Below are 17,821 nucleotides of genomic sequence, written 5' to 3' on the forward strand. Positions count from 1 at the left end.
GACAGCTGTCATAGGTGATGAGTGTCAGCTGTCACCCCGGCTACTCCTGTTAGGCGGCAGCGCCCTCTGGTGCCTGGAGCCCGCACTCCAGGCAGGGTGCCCTCTGGTGGTGGTGGGCCAGCAGTACCTCCTCTTCTGGCGGCCCACACAACAGGACCCCCCCCCTCAACGGGCGCCTCCTGGCGCCCGACCAGGCTTGTCCGGGTGGCGACGGTAGAAATCGGCCAGGAGGGCCAGGTCCAGGATGAAGCTCCTCTTCACCCAGGAGCATTCTTCAGGTCCATACCCCTCCCAGTCCACCAAATACTGGAAGCCCCGGCCCATCCTACGGACGTCTAAGAGCCGGCGCACAGTCCAAGCCGGCTCGCCATCGATGATCCGGGCAGGCGGTGGTGCCGGACCGGGAGTACAGAGGGGTGAGGTGTGATGGGGCTTGATCCGGGACACGTGAAGAACGGGATGGATCCGCAGTGAGGCCGGAAGCTGAAGCCTCACTGCGGCTGGACTGATGACCTTGATGATTTTGAATGGACCGATATACCCGTCCTGCAGTTTAGGGGAGTCCACTTGAAGGGGTATGTCCTTGGTGGACAACCACACTGCCTGCCCTGGCCGGTACGTAGGGGCCGGGGTCCGCCGACGGTCTGCATGGGCCTTCATCCTCATCCGGGCCCTCAGCAAGGCAGAACGGGCGGCATGCCACACCCAACGGCACTTCCGTAGGTGGGCCTGGACCGAGGGCACACCGACCTCTCCCTCAACCACCGGAAACAAAGGAGGTTGGTACCCCAGACATACCTCGAAAGGGGAGAGGCCGGTGGCTGAAGACACCTGGCTGTTATGGGCATACTTGATCCAGGCCAGATGGGTACTCCAGGCCGCCGGGTGCACGGCTGTCACGCAACGCAGGGCCTGCTCCATCTCCTGATTGGCCCGTTCTGCTTGCCCGTTGGTCTGGGGATGATACCCGGATGAGAGACTCACCGTGGCCCCCAGTTCCCGGCAGAAGCTCCTCCAGACGTGCGAGGAGAACTGGGGACCACGATCGGAGACGATGTCTGTTGGGATCCCAAGCAGCCGGACGACGTGGTGAACCAGGAGGTCCGCTGTCTCCTGGGCCGTCGGGAGCTTCGGGAGGGCCACGAAGTGGGCCGCCTTGGAGAATCGGTCCACTATTGTGAGAATGGTGGTGTTGCCCTGGGACGGCGGGAGGCCCGTGACAAAATCCAGGCCGATGTGGGACCAGGGGCGATGGGGCACGGGCAGCGGCTGGAGCAGTCCCGAAGCCCTGCGATGGTCAGCCTTGCCCCTGGCGCAGGTGGTGCAGGCCTGGATATAATCCCGGACGTCGGCCTCTAGGGACGCCCACCAGAAGCGCTGCCGGACAACTGCCACGGTTCTTCGCACCCCTGGATGACAGGAGAGCTTAGAGCCGTGACAGAAGTCCAGGACTGCAGCCCTAGCTTCTGGTGGGACGTAGAGCTTGTTCTTCGGTCCAGTTCCGGGGTCCGGGCTTCGTGCCAGGGCCTCCCGGACGGTTCTCTCTACGTCCCAGGTGAGGGTGGCCACGATAGTGGACTTCGGGATGATGGGTTCCGGTGGATCCGACAACTCCGTTTTGACTTCATCTTCATGTACCCGGGACAAGGCATCCGATCTCTGGTTTTTGGTCCCGGGACGGTAGGTGATCCGGAAGTCAAAACGGCCGAAGAACAGTGACCAGCGGGCTTGCCTGGGGTTCAGCCGCTTGGCGGTCCTGATATACTCCAGGTTCCGGTGGTCAGTGAAAACCGTGAATGGCACGGACGTTCCCTCCAACAGATGTCTCCACTCTTCAAGAGCCTCTTTCACCGCAAAGAGTTCTCGATTGCCGACGTCATAATTCCGTTCGGCCGGGGTCAACCTGCGGGAAAAATAGGCACACGGGTGAAGGACCTTATCGGTCTTCCCGCTCTGGGAAAGCACAGCTCCTATCCCTGAGTCCGAGGCGTCCACTTCAACCACTAACTGGCGACTAGGATCGGGCTGCACCAGAACGGGTGCAGACGAGAAGCGCCATTTCAACTCCTTGAACGCGGCATCGCAACGATCCGACCAGGTGAAGGGGACTTTTGGTGAGGTCAGGGCTGTCAGGGGGCTAACTACCTGACTGTAGCCCTTAATGAACCTCCTGTAAAAATTAGCAAAGCCGAGGAACTGTTGCAGCTTCCTACGGCTAGTGGGTTGGGGCCAGTCTCTCACCGCCGCAATCTTGGCCGGATCAGGAGTGACGGAGTTGGGGGAGATGATAAACCCCAGGAAGGACAAAGAAGTGCGGTGAAACTCACACTTCTCGCCCTTCACAAACAGCCGGTTCTCCAACAACCGCTGCAGGACCTGACGTACATGCCGGACATGGGTCTCAGGATCCGGAGAAAAGATGAGTATATTGTCTAGATATACGAAGACGAATCGGTGCAGGAAGTCCCGCAAGACATCATTAACCAAAGCTTGGAACGTCGCGGGGGCGTTTGTGAGGCCGAACGGCATGACCAGGTACTCAAAGTGACCTAAGGGGGTGTTAAATGCCGTCTTCCACTCGTCTCCCTTCCGGATCCGAACCAGGTGATACGCATTCCTAAGATCTAGCTTAGTGATATTCGGGCTCCATGCAGGGGCGTGAACACTGAATCCAACAGGGGCACGGGTATCGATTACGAACCGTGATTTCGTTCAGTCCCCTATAATCAATGCATGGACGAAGTCCGCCGTCTTTTTTACCCACCAAAAAAGAAACTGCACCCAATCGGGGAGGTGGAATTCCGGATCAACCGGGTGGCTAAAGAGTCCCGGATGTAGGTCTCCATTGATTCGCGCTCAGGTCGTGAGAGGTTGTACAGCCTGCTGGACGGGAACTCAACGCCTGAACCAAATCAATGGCACAATCGTACGGACGGTGGGGGGGAAGGGTGAGCGCCAGATCCTTACTGAACACATCTACAAGGTCGTGGTACTCCACCGGCAACCGTCCCTAGATTGGGCGGGACTCTGACCTCCTCCTTAGCCTGGGAACCGGGAGGAACCGAGGAACCTAAACATACCCGATGGCAGGTCTCGCTCCACTGAACCACTACCCCGGACGGCCAATCGATCCGGGGATTGTGTTTTAACATCCAGGGGAACCCTAAAATCACACGGGAGGTAGCAGGAGTCACAAAAAACTCGATCTCCTCCCGGTGATTTCCTGACACCACCAGAGTTACAGGTGTGTCTTATGCGTGATTGTAGGGAGCAGGGAGCCATCTAGTGCTCGCACCTGCACAGGGCGAGGGTAAGCGCCACCAGAGGGAGCCCTATCTCCCTGGCCATCTGCTGTCTAACAGATTCCCTTCAGAGCCCGTGTCCACCAGTGCTGGGCCTTCAGGGTTGAATCCTCATAAAGGATTGTAACTGGGAGTCGATGTGGCAATGTGGGTGTGTCCCACGTGAATGTCTCGGCCCACCCCTAGCCCAGTTTCTAGGAGCGGGCGTTGGTGTTTAACCGCTCGGGGCAGTCTCTTACCTGATGCTCCATCGAGCCACAAACAAAACACGCTCCGCGGGCCAGCCTCCTCTGTGTATCTGGTGCCCTAAATGTGGCCCTGCTCGTGTCCATAGCTTCGTCAGCAGGGGGAGCTGTAACCACACGGAGCGCAGGGGCCGTGGAGCGTGGGGAGGGCGGAACGCGGTCGGAACCGGAAGGGAGAGGGACGGCGCGTGCCCGCCACGCCCTTCGTCTCGTTCCCGACGGCGTTCTTCTAACCGATTGTCTAATCGTATGACGAGATCAATAAGCCCATCTAAATCCCGCGGTTCGTCCTTAGCCACCAGGTGCTCCTTTAGAACCATGACAGTCCGTTTACGAAGGCGGCGCGGAGGGCAGTGCTATTCCAGCCGGACCTCGCAGCCGCGATGCGGAAGTCGACTGCATAGGCAGCTGCGCTCCGGCGCCCCTGTCTCATTGACAGCAGCACGGCTGAAGCGGTTTCTCCTCTATTTGGGTGAGGAAGTCAAATAACAATGCTTTACTGTGAAACACGCACAACAAACACAACCGATTACAATGTCAAAGAATAAGCCGAATTCCAACGGTGTCGTGTGGGCAGGCTCGAAGATAGGAGACGTCTGTCCAAGTCGAACCGGAACCACCGGATTTCCTCCGCCACCGAACCCCGGGAATACTGGAGCCGCCAAGTCCCGAACTCCCAGGTGGCCACTGCCTCCGCTCGTCGGATCCGGTACTGCTGGCGAGGAACAGAAACAGTCAGATGTGGGTGCGTCTGCACCCAGCAGCACGTAGGGTGGAAACACCACCTCCACCTCTCGTCAGAAAAATACTGTAGTGTAGGAATGTGAGTACTTATCCAATAAAGTCCAATACAGTCTCCAGCTGTCCTACACACAAGCAACAAAGTATTATTGTCAAGACGATAACACAATTGGCTGAGTACGTTACCTCCTTGGTAGAGCGATATCTCGGCAAAGAGGTGGAGATGACGTCTTGCTGATATACTGATGCTGATCAGATGAGTGGTGACAGCTGTCATAGGTGATGAGTGTCAGCTGTCACCCCGGCTACTCCTGTTAGGCGGCAGCGCCCTCTGGTGCCTGGAGCCCGCACTCCAGGCAGGGTGCCCTCTGGTGGTGGTGGGCCAGCAGTACCTCCTCTTCTGGCGGCCCACACAACAGGACCCCCCCCTCAACGGGCGCCTCCTGGCGCCCGACCAGGCTTGTCCGGGTGGCGACGGTAGAAATCGGCCAGGGGGGCCAGGTCCAGGATGAAGCTCCTCTTCACCCAGGAGCATTCTTCAGGTCCATACCCCTCCCAGTCCACCAAATACTGGAAGCCCCGGCCCATCCTACGGACGTCTAAGAGCCGGCGCACAGTCCAAGCCGGCTCGCCATCGATGATCCGGGCAGGCGGTGGTGCCGGACCGGGAGTACAGAGGGGTGAGGTGTGATGGGGCTTGATCCGGGACACGTGAAGAACGGGATGGATCCGCAGTGAGGCCGGAAGCTGAAGCCTCACTGCGGCTGGACTGATGACCTTGATGATTTTGAATGGACCGATATACCCCGTCCTGCAGTTTAGGGGAGTCCACTTGAAGGGGTATGTCCTTGGTGGACACCACACTGCCTGCCCTGGCCGGTACGTAGGGGCCGGGGTCCGCTGACGGTCTGCATGGGCCTTCATCCTCATCCGGGGCCCTCAGCAAGGCAGAACGGGCGGCACGCCACACCCAACGGCACTTCCTAGGTGGGCCTGGACCGAGGGCACACCGACCTCTCCCTCAACCACCGAAACAAAGGAGGTTGGTACCCCAGACATACCTCGAAAGGAGAGGCCGGTGGCTGAAGACACCTGGCTGTTATGGGCATCTTGATCCAGGCCAGATGGGTACTCCAGGCCGCCGGTGTGCGGCGCTGTCACGCAACGCAGGCCTGCTCCATCTCCTGATTGGCCCGTTCTGCTTGCCCGTTGGTCTGGGGATGATACCCGGATGAGAGACTCACCGTGGCCCCCAGTTCCTGGCAGAAGCTCCTCCAGACGTGCGAAGAACTGGGGACCACGATCGGAGACGATGTCTGTTGGGATCCCATGCAGCCGGACGACGTGGTGAACCAGAGGTCCGCTGTCTCCTGGCCGTCGGGAGCTTCGGGAGGGCCACGAAGTGGGCCCTTGGATCGGTCCACTATTGTGAGAATGGTGGTGTTGCCCTGGGACGGCGGGAGGCCCCGTGACAAAATCCAGGCCGATGTGGGCCAGGGCGATGGGGCACGGGCACGGCTGGAGCAGTCCCGAAGCCCTGCGATGGTCAGCCTTGCCCCTGGCGCAGGTGGTGCAGGCCTGGATATAATCCCGACGTCGCCTCTAGGGACGCCCACCAGAAGCGTTGCCGGACACTGCCACTTCTTTCGCACCCCTGGATGACAGAGAGCTTAGAGCCGTGACAGAAGTCCAGGACTGCAGCCCTAGCTTCTGGTGGGACGTAGACTTGTTCTTCGGTCCAGTTCCGGGGTCCGGGCTTCGTGCCAGGGCCTCCCGGACGGTTCTCTCTACGTCCCGGTGAGGGTGGCCACGATAGTGGACTTCGGATGATGGGTTCCGGTGGATCCGACAACTCCGTTTTGACTTCATCTTCATGTACCCGGGACAAGGCATCCGATCTCGGTTTTTGGTCCCGGGACGTAGTGATCCGGAAGTCAAAATGGCCGAAGAACAGTGACCAGCGGGCCTGGGGTTCAGCCGCTTGGCGGTCCTGATATACTCCAGGTTCCGGTGGTCAGTGAAACCGTGAATGGCACGGACGTTCCCTCCAACAGATGTCTCCACTCTTCAAGAGCCTCTTTCACCGCAAAGAGTTCTCGATTGCCGACGTCATAATTCCGTTCGGCCGGGGTCAACCTGCGGGAAAAATAGCACACGGAAGGACCTTATCGGTCTTCCCGCTCTGGGAAAGCACAGCTCCTATCCCTGAGTCCGAGGCGTCCACTTCAACCACTAACTGGCGACTAGATCGGGCTGCACCAAACGGTGCAGACGAGAAGCGCCATTTCAACTCCTTGAACGCGGCATCACAACGATCCGACCAGGTGAAGGGGACTTTTGGTGAGGTCAGGGCTGTCAGGGGCTAACTACCTGACTGTAGCCCTTAATGAACCTCCTGTAAAAATTAGCAAAGCCGAGGAACTGTTGCAGCTTCCTACGGCTAGTGGGTTGGGCCAGTCTCTCACCGCCGCAATCTTGGCCGGATCAGGAGTGACGGAGTTGGGGGAGATATGAAACCCCAGGAAGGGACAAAGAAGTGCGGTGAAACTCACACTCTCGCCCTTCACAAACACGCCGGTTCTCCAACAACCGCTGCAGCCTGACGTACATGCCGGACATGGGTCTCAGGATCCGGAGAAAGAGATATATTGTCTAATATACGAAGACGAATCGGTGCAGGAAGTCCCGCAAGACATCATTAACCAAACTTGAACGTCGCGGGGGTGTTTGTGAGGCCGAACGGCATGACCAGGTACTCAAAGTGACCTAAGGGGGTGTTAAATGCCGTCTTCCACTCGTCTCCCTTCCGGATCCGAACCAGGTGATACGCATTCCTAAGATCTAGCTTAGTGAATATTCGGGCTCCATGCAGGGGCGTGAACACTGAATCCAACAGGGGCAACGGGTATCGATTACGAACCGTGATTTCGTTCAGTCCCCTATAATCAATGCATGGACGAAGTCCGCCGTCTTTTTTACCCACAAAAAAGAAACCTGCACCCATCGGGGAGGTGGAATTCCGGATCAACCGGGTGGCTAAAGAGTCCCGGATGTAGGTCTCCATTGATTCGCGCTCAGGTCGTGAGAGGTTGTACAGCCTGCTGGACGGGAACTCAACGCCTGGAACCAAATCAATGGCACAATCGTACGGACGGTGGGGGGAATGAGCGCCAGATCCTTACTGACACATCTACAAGGTCGTGGTACTCCACCGGCACCGTCCCTAGATTGGGCGCTCTGACCTCCTCCTTAGCCTGGGAACCGGGAGGAACCGAGGAACCTAAACATACCCGATGGCAGGTCTCGCTCCACTGAACCACTACCCCGGACGGCCATCGATCCGGGGATTGTGTTTCAACATCCAAGGGAACCCTAAAATCACACGGGAGGTAGCAGGAGTCACAAAAAACTCGATCTCCTCCCGGTGATTTCCTGACACCACCAGAGTTACAGGTGGTGTCTTATGCGTGATTGGAGGGAGTAGGGAGCCATCTAGTGCTCGCACCTGCACAGGCGAGGTAAGCGCCACCAGAGGGAGCCCTATCTCCCTGGCCCATCTGCTGTCTAACAGATTCCCTTCAGAGCCCGTGTCCACCAGTGCTGGGGCCTTCAGGGTTGAATCCTCATAAAGGATTGTAACTGGGAGTCGTGTGGCAATGTGGGTGTGTCCCACGTGAATGTCTCGGCCCACCCCTAGCCCAGTTTCTAGGAGCGGGCGTTGGTGTTTAACCGCTCGGGGCAGTCTCTTACCTGATGCTCCATCGAGCCACAAACAAAACACGCTCCGCGGCCAGCCTCCTCTGTGTATCTGGTGCCCTAAATGTGGCCCTGCTCGTGTCCATAGCTTCGTCAGCAGGGGGAGCTGTAACACACGGAGCGCAGGGGCCGTGGAGCGTGGGAGGGCGGAACGCGTCGAACCGGAAGGGAGAGGGACGGCGCGTGCCCGCCACGCCCTTCGTCTCGTTCCCGACGGCGTTCTTCTAACCGATTGTCTAATCGTATGACGAGATCAATAAGCCCATCTAAATCCCGCGGTTCGTCCTTAGCCACCAGGTGCTCCTTTAGAACCAATGACAGTCCGTTTACGAAGGCGGCGCGGAGGGCAGTGCTATTCCAGCCGGACCTCGCAGCCGCGATGCGGAAGTCGACTGCATAGGCAGCTGCGCTCCGGCGCCCCTGTCTCATTGACAGCAGCACGGCTGAAGCGGTTTCTCCTCTATTTGGGTGAGGAAGTCAAATAACAATGCTTTACTGTGAAACACGCACAACAAACACAACCGATTACAATGTCAAAGAATAAGCCGAATTCCAACGGTGTCGTGTGGGCAGGCTCGAAGATAGGAGACGTCTGTCCAAGTCGAACCGGAACCACCGATTTCCTCCGCCACCGAACCCCGGGAATACTGGAGCCGCCAAGTCCCGAACTCCCAGGTGGCCACTGCCTCCGCTCGTCGGATCCGGTACTGCTGGCGAGGAACGAAACAGTCAGATGTGGGTGCGTCTGCACCCAGCAGCACGTAGGGTGGAAACACCACCTCCACCTCTCTCAGAAAATACTGTAGTGTAGGAATGTGAGTACTTATCCAATAAAGTCCAATACAGTCTCCAGCTGTCCTACACACAAGCAACAAGTATTACTGTCAAGACGATAACACAATTGGCTGAGTACGTTACCTCCTTGGTAGAGCGATATCTCGGCAAAGAGGTGGAGATGACGTCTTGCTGATATACTGATGCTGATCAGATGAGTGGTGACAGCTGTCATAGGTGATGAGTGTCAGCTGTCACCCCGGCTACTCCTGTTAGGCGGCAGCGCCCTCTGGTGCCTGGAGCCCGCACTCCAGGCAGGGTGCCCTCTGGTGGTGGTGGCCAGTACCTCCTCTTCTGGCGGCCCACACAACAACTTCATCAGGAAGCTGGATTTTATATTTTTAATTAATTTATATCAAATTGTAGAGATTTGCTTTCAGTTTGAGTTAAATAAGATAATTTTAGAAAAATGTATTTGAAATGGAATAAACTAATTAAAATGTGTGAAATACCAAGGTCAGTTTCAGTTTGTACAGGGGTCAAAAGTTAAAGCTGCTCCATTAATTTTGCTCCAGCTGTATTTGTGCTGAATTTGATGTTTGTATCACCATTTGAATGATTGTTTCAGTTATCTGCTGCACTAATAAACAGAGCATGAACCAGCTGCTCTCTGTTAGCTTAAACATGTGTACATAAGGCAACTCAAATTAACAGAGAAATGCTGCTTTTAGCTATTAACAACCTGGACCTCATTTCTGACATAAATACAGTCATTTACTCACCAATATAAGTTTGGTATGATTAGAAGTCCATAGTTCAAACGACATGTTCAGTTCAAATCTGAAGCAAACATTTTTCTTCTTCTACTAAGGTGGATTAGAACTTTTTGTGGTACACAGCACAAACTACTGGACAGGAGGAACCTAGCAGTCAGTGTGACTCACTGATTTCAAAATGCAGGTCTTTCAACCAAACATGTGGTGCCGTGACATGTCAATCATCTGTGTCCAATCAGATTTCGGGGGAGTCCAGTAAAACCCCGGCCTCCGCTCTAGCTTCACCCATACCACGAAGTGTTTGACATTTGAGCATTTCCTGTTTCACTGTGACTGAGAATTCGGCACTTCCTGTTTGAGTGTGAGCTTGCCACTGAGTTCCTGCGAGATTCCATGGGATCTTGTCTGTCAATCCAGGAAGTGTTTGATATTTGAACATTTCCTGTTTTACTGTGAATTTCAATTTTGGCACTTCCTGTTTAGGACGCCCTGTACCATGAGTGAGCTTTGCGCCGCTGTGCGCTGCTTTGCTCATATAATTAAATTTTTGACCATATTATTAATATACTTTAAGAAAAAAAATGAATAAGTTTAGGTGTAGTAAATCAAAGGTTTTCCTTAAAGTTCGTTCAAAGTTTCACTTTTTTCAGTGTAAGAGTTGATAATTCTGAATGAACTAATTATCTGCTTCATTCCCTCTCAATTGGATGAAAGTAATAAAAACTGTCTTAGATTTGTCACTGTTGTGTGTTTTCCTTCAGTTCTTTCCGTACATTTTGCTCTTCCTGGCCATCCTGATGTACACTCCCACCCTGTTCTGGCGATTCACAGCAGCGCCACACCTCTCATCTGACCTCAGCTTCATCATGGAGGAGCTGGATCGCTTTTATAACCGTGCAATCAAACTGGCCAAGAATCTGGCAACCATAGAAAACAAGGAAGCACCAGAGGACACCCAAAGGTGAAACCTGCTTCATTACATCTCACTGAGCCGATCACAGAGTTATTCTTACAGCTGCAGTTTAACAGCCTGTGTGCACAGAGGACCCCTGCGCAGAGAACTACAACTCTCATTAGCACAGTTACCGCAGCAGGCAAACAGGCTTGTTGTTTAACAGGCAGCAGTCAGGCACGCGGTGATCAGTCCAACAGGAAACAGTCCTTTTGACGGAGCAATCAGACGGGTTATCCAAAATACAAAATAAAATACAAGCAGTAGGTCAGTTTGCAAAGATGAATCCTACCAGACAAACAAATCCAAGTAAAAGTAAGTCCATTTTACGCTTAACCAGTATATCAGGAGAGCAGGTTAAGTGTTGGGCTTGAGACCAGAAGATCCTCGGTTCAAACCCCAGCCTGACCAGAAAATCACTAAGGGCCCTTGGGCAAGGTCCTTAATCCCCAAGTTGGTACCAGTGTGTAGTGAGCTACTTGCATGGCAGCACCCTGACATCGATGTGAGTGTGTTTGTGTGAATGTGAGGCATAATTGTAAAGCGCTTTGAGCAACTTATGCAGATGGAAAAACGCTATATAAATGCAGTCCATTTACCATTTATGTCCCTTCAGCTGCTCCCTTGCTTTTTTTTTCCTCTGGGTCACCACAATAGATCCAAGGTGGAGCTGCATGTCAATTTGGCACAATATTTTTTATGCAACTTATGCAACTCTGCATGACATGGAGAAATGTGGCAGGAGTGGGGTTTGAACTGGAAGCCTTCTGCACTAAGACCAAGCACACTAGCCACTTGGTCACCACCCCCTGCTAGACAAACCAATCCAAGATGGCACATAAAACTCATGAAACTGGTCATGGTAGCAAAGGTGTGTCAGAGAGAGAAAGAGACAAAACACTGGGAACATAGTGTGAGAGAGCAGTATGAACTTAGATAATCTCACTACAAGGTAACCCTCTAATGACGGTTATAAAGGCAGCCAAATGATCAAATGCAGACGTGCAGGGACACATGAATCCAGAGAAATTGTCAAAGTAATTTACCATAGGAGGGAATTAACCAGATAACATAGGGAATAATAGTAAGAACACACAGAGAAAAATATCAGAAACATAACATGGAGATCAGAAACAAACTACAAACGGAAGTTCATCTCCGTGGTGTGTCCTTCACAGAAACACTTAATAACGGTTTGTTGTTATATTTTAAGGTGTTTCATGAATTAATACTAAGTTTATGTCTTTTGGCAGCAGTGCTGTGGGCCTGTCTGAGGAATGCTTTAAATTCCCTTTGGTGGAGCAGTATCTGAAGACCAAACGCTTCTCTCACGGCCTGGTGGTCAAGTACCTGGCGTGTCGCATCCTGACTCTCCTGACGCTGCTGCTGGCCTGCCTCTACTTGGGTTACTACATCCAGCTGGTCTCAGTCACCGATGAGTTTCCGTGTGACTTGAGGACAGGACTGCTGAAGAATGACAGCACGGTGCCGTCGGCGGTCCAGTGTAAGCTCGTGACGGTGGGCATCTTCAGGCTGCTCAGCTACATCAACCTGGTGATGTATGTGCTCCTTGCTCCACTGGTGGTGTACGCCGCCGTTGGACCAGCGCGGCAAAGTTCGAGCTTTCTTCGTCCATATGAGATGCTGCCAGGCTTTGGCAGCCTGGGTGTGGTCACGCCGGTCTACAATGACCTCAGCATCTATCTGCTGTTTCTGGAAGAGAACCTGAGTGAAATCAAATCATTTAAATGCCTACAGGTAGGTCAAACCACACAAACTACCCAGCAGTGGGGAATAAGTTTATTACACTAGAAGTCTTTCAGAAAGCGCTGTAACTAGGTTTAAGGATATGATTCCTTCTTTATGTTCTCTAATGCCATATACCAACACAGTGCAGAGTAGCTACCTAAACTCTGTAAGTGAGATAGAGTATCTCGTCAATAGTTTTACATCCTCATTGAAGACAACTTTGGATGCTGTAGCTCCTCTAAAAAAGAGAGCTTTAAATCAGAAGTGCCTGACTCCGTGGTATAACTCACAAACTCGTAGCTTAAAGCAGATAACCCGTAAGTTGGAGAGGAAATGGCGTCTCACTAATTTAGAAGATCTTCACTTAGCCTGGAAAAAGAGTCTGTTGCTCTATAAAAAAGCCCTCCGTAAAGCTAGGACATCTTTCTACTCATCACTAATTGAAGAAAATAAGAACAACCCCAGGTTTCTTTTCAGCACTGTAGCCAGGCTGACAAAGAGTCAGAGCTCTATTGAGCTGAGTATTCCTTAACTTTAACTAGTAATGACTTCATGACTTTCTTTGCTAACAAAATTTTAACTATTAGAGAAAAAATTACTCATAACCATCCCAAAGACGTATCGTTATCTTTGGCTGCTTTCAGTGATGCCGGTATTTGGTTAGACTCTTTCTCTCCGATTGTTCTGTCTGAGTTATTTTCATTAGTTACTTCATCCAAACCATCAACATGTTATTAGACCCCATTCCTACCAGGCTGCTCAAGGAAGCCCTACCATTATTTAATGCTTCGATCTTAAATATGATCAATCTATCTTTGTTAGTTGGCTATGTACCACAGGCTTTTAAGGTGGCAGTAATTAAACCATTACTTAAAAAGCCATCACTTGACCCAGCTATCTTAGCTAATTATAGGCCAATCTCCAACCTTCCTTTTCTCTCAAAAATTCTTGAAAGGGTAGTTGTAAAACAGCTAACTGATCATCTGCAGAGGAATGGTCTATTTGAAGAGTTTCAGTCAGGTTTTAGAATTCATCATAGTACAGAAACAGCATTAGTGAAGGTTACAAATGATCTTCTTATGGCCTCGGACAGTGGACTCATCTCTGTGCTTGTTCTGTTAGACCTCAGTGCTGCTTTTGATACTGTTGACCATAAAATTTATTACAGAGATTAGAGCATGCCATAGGTATTAAAGGCACTGCGCTGCGGTGGTTTGAATCATATTTGTCTAATAGATTACAATTTGTTCATGTAAATGGGGAATCTTCTTCACAGACTAAGTTAATTATGGAGTTCCACAAGGTTCTGTGCTAGGACCAATTTTATTCACTTTATACATGCTTCCCTTAGGCAGTATTATTAGACGGTATTGCTTAAATTTTCATTGTTACGCAGATGATACCCAGCTTTATCTATCCATGAAGCCAGAGGACACACACCAATTAGCTAAACTGCAGGATTGTCTTACAGACATAAAGACATGGATGACCTCTAATTTCCTGCTTTTAAACTCAGATAAAACTGAAGTTATTGTACTTGGCCCCACAAATCTTAGAAACATGGTGTCTAACCAGATCCTTACTCTGGATGGCATTACCCTGACCTCTAGTAATACTGTGAGAAATCTTGGAGTCATTTTTGATCAGGATATGTCATTCAAAGCGCATATTAAACAAATTGTAGGACTGCTTTTTTGCATTTACGCAATATCTCTAAAATTAAAAGCCTTCAGTTAATTCAAAATGCTGCAGCTAGAGTACTGACGGGGACTAGAAGGAGAGAGCATATCTCACCCATATTGGCCTCTCTTCATTGGCTTCCTGTTAATTCTAGAATAGAATTTAAAATTCTTCTTCTTACTTATAAGGTTTTGAATAATCAGGTCCCATCTTATCTTAGGGACCTCGTAGTACCATATCACCCCAATAGAGCGCTTCGCTCTCAGACTGCAGGCTTACTTGTAGTTCCTAGGGTTTGTAAGAGTAGAATGGGAGGCAGAGCCTTCAGCAGCAATCTGGATTAATTAATAAATAAATCACACCCCGTCAGAGCAATCTGGATTAATAAATAAACAGATCACACTGCGTCGGAGCAATCTGGATTAATAAATAAATATAATAGATCACACCCCATCAGAGCAATCTGGATTAATAATAAATAAATAACACCCATCGGAGCAATCTGGATTAATAAATAAATAAATAATAAATAAATGAGCAATCTGGATTAATAAATAAATACATAATAAATAACACCGTCGGAGTAATCTGATTATAAATAAATAAATAACACCCCGTCGGAGCAATCTGGATAAATAAATAAATAAATAACACCCCGTCGGAGCAATCTGGATAATAAATAAATAAATAAATAAATAACAACCTGTCGGAGCAATCTGGATTAATAAATAAATAATAACACCTCGTCGGAGCATCTGGATTACTAAATAAATAAATAAATCACACCCCGTCAGAGCAATCTGGATTACTAAATAAATAAATAAACAGATCACACCGCGTCGAGCAATGTGGATTAATAAATAAATAAATAGATAGATCACACCCCGTCGGAGCATCTGAGTATAAATAAATAAATAAATACACCCCGTCGGAGCAATCTGGATTAACAAATAAATATAAATACTACCCCGTCGAGCAATCTGGATTAATAAATAAATAAATAAATAACACCCGTCGGAGCAATCTGGTATTAAATAAATAAATAAATATAACACCCCCGTCGAGCAATCTGGATTAAATAATAAATAAATAAATAACACCTCCGTCACAGCAATCTGGATTAATAAATAAATCACACTCCGTCACAGCAATCTGGATTAATAAATAAATCACACCCCGTCAGAGCAATCTGGATAAATAAATAAATAAATAAATCACACCCCGTTGGAGCAATCTGGATTAATAAATAAATAAATCACACCTCGTCGGAGCAATCTGTATTAATAAATAAATAAATAAATAAATCACACCCCGTCGGAGCAATCTGTATTAATAAATAAATAAATAATAGATCACAACCCGTCAGAGCAATCTGGATTAATAAATAAATAAATACACCCCATCGGAGCAATCTGGATTAATAAATAAATAAATAAACACCCCAGCGGAGCAATCTGGATTAATAAATAAATAAATAAATAACACCCCTTCGGAGCAATCTGGATAAATAAATAAATAAATAACACCCCACCGGAGCAATCCGGATTAATAAATAAATAAATAAATAACAACCTGTCGGAGCAATCTGGATTAATAAATAAATAAATAACACCATCGTTGGAGCAATCTGATAAATAATAATTAATAAATAACACCCTGTCAGAGCAATCTGGATTACTAAATAAATAATCACACACCCCGTCAGAGCAATCTGGGATTACTAAATAAATAAACAGATCACACCGCGTCGAAGCAATGTGAATTAATAAATAAATAAATAGATAGATCACAACCCCGTCGGAGCAATCTGGATTAATAAATAAATAAATAAATAACACCCCGTCGAGCAAATCTGGATTAATAAATAAATAAATCACAACCCCGTCACAGCAATCTGGATTAATAAATAATCACACCCCGTCACAGCAATCTGGATTAATAAATAAATCACACCCTGTCAGAAGCCATCTGGATAAATAATAAATAAAATCAATAAATCACACCCTGTCAGAGCAATCTGGATAAATAAATAAATAAATTAATCAAATCAAGTTTTATTTATATAGCGCCAAATCACAACAAACAGTTGCCCTAAAGCACTTATATTTGTAAGGGCAAAGCCATACAAGCACTGTGGAGCAAGCACTTGGCGACAGTGGAAGGAAAACTCCCTTTTAACAGGAAGAACCTCCAGCAGAACCAGGCTCAGGGAGGGGCAGTCTTCTGCTGGGACTGGTTGGGGCTGAGGGGAGAGAAGCAGGAAAAAGACATCTGTGGAAGAGAGCAGAGATCAATCACTAATGATTAAATGCAGAGTGGTGCATACAGAGCAAAAAGAGAAAGAAACCTCAGGTGCATCATGGGAACCCCCCAGCATTACCTAAGTCTATAGCAGCATAACTAAGGGATGGTTCAGGGTCACCTGATCCAGCCCTAACTATAAGCTTAGCAAAAAGGAAAGTTTTAAGCCTAATCTTAAAAGTAGAGAGGGTGTCTGTCTCCCTGATCTGAATTGGGAGCTGGTTCCACAGGAGAGGAGCCTGAAAGCTGAAGGCTCTGCCTCCCATTCTACTCTTACAAACCCTAGGAACTACAAGTAAGCCTGCAGTCTGAGAGCGAAGCGCTCTATTGGGGTGATATGGTACTGTGGTGTGTTTTTTTTTTTATTTATTTTTTATTTCAAAGGCAGAGGAGCAGGAATGATGTAAAGACTGAGCAGTCCTCTTCTGTCCCACAGACTGCACACAGACCACAGACTGGATCAATAAGCATTTACCGAGCAAACATTCCAGAGTCTGGTTTCCCGATAACGAGCTCCATTACGAGATATTTCTGCCATCATTTATATAAGTGTTATTATGTTTTGCAAAGCAGTGTGTGTGTGAGCTCTCCATGGTGCTGAACACAGGGATTGTTAGACATTTCAATGGTAAATGGACTGCATTTATATAGCACTTTCCATCTGAATCAAAAGCTCAGAGCACTTTACAATGATGTCTCACATTCACACCCCGATGTTTGGGTGCTGCCATGCAAGGCAGGAGCAACTAGGGGATTAAGGACCTTTCCCAAGGGCTCTTACTGATTTTCTGGTTAGGCTGGGGTTTGAACTGAGGATCGCTCAACCAGCATTTAACCACGAGACCATCAGCTCCCCAAATGAGCAATGAACATTTGTGCACAATATGACTCCTTGTAGTGAATTTTACAGTTCCAGCCAAATGATACAAGGAATATGCTGCCAGTGATGAGGTAAGTCCAATATAAGAGCTGAGGCTCATTGATGCCCGGGTTAAACCCCGGCTTCTGTAGCGTGAAGTGGATGAGTCTACGAATACTCCTGCACAGATCACCAGTACATCACAGGTGACTTCCCCAGCCAAAGCTCGTACCCACATACAGCCGATTGGACTGAGATGATGCAGATGAAGTAACTTGTTCAAGTACACAGACTGGTAGTGTGACTGGAAATTGAACATGGATCTAACTCCTTATCCCACTCACCTACCTGGTCTTCTACCAATGGGCATTAGATTAATGAAAAATATAGTATTTTCAATGAGCTCTAACAAAAAGATGACTCAGATAGAGGTGATCTGGCACAAACATACTTTATTGACTCTTCAGACTCCTTGATGACTGATTTAATAGAACTCAAACTCACAGTGTGCACTACAAGCTCAAATTCATTACCATATTTACTTTGAGTCTACTGTACAGTCACCTGTAATAACAAAATATCTGTCAACGTCCAGCGATGTGTAGACCCGACCGTGAACACGACGGCCTCTGTGTTGACTTACTAAGACTGTTCATTGATTATCTGGGCCATTTATCAGTTATTCA

The 17,821-nt window shown here is 49.3% G+C and overlaps 1 protein-coding gene across 1 annotated transcript in view; it reads left to right on the forward strand.

Annotated features, from left to right (window-relative positions):
* LOC117526680 (pannexin-1-like) overlaps window positions 1-17,145 on the forward strand; it is a 47,187-nt gene extending 30,042 nt beyond the window's left edge. The window contains exons 3-5 of the mRNA XM_034188732.1: window positions 10,356-10,555; window positions 11,800-12,333; window positions 17,073-17,145. Coding sequence (XP_034044623.1) covers window positions 10,356-10,555; window positions 11,800-12,333; window positions 17,073-17,145 — 807 coding nt within the window. The remainder of the gene's footprint in view (window positions 1-10,355; window positions 10,556-11,799; window positions 12,334-17,072) is intronic.
* The last annotated feature ends 676 nt before the right edge of the window (window positions 17,146-17,821 follow it).

This window comes from Thalassophryne amazonica, chromosome 15 (assembly GCF_902500255.1).
Source record: "Thalassophryne amazonica chromosome 15, fThaAma1.1, whole genome shotgun sequence".
NCBI classification, from domain to species: domain Eukaryota; kingdom Metazoa; phylum Chordata; class Actinopteri; order Batrachoidiformes; family Batrachoididae; genus Thalassophryne; species Thalassophryne amazonica.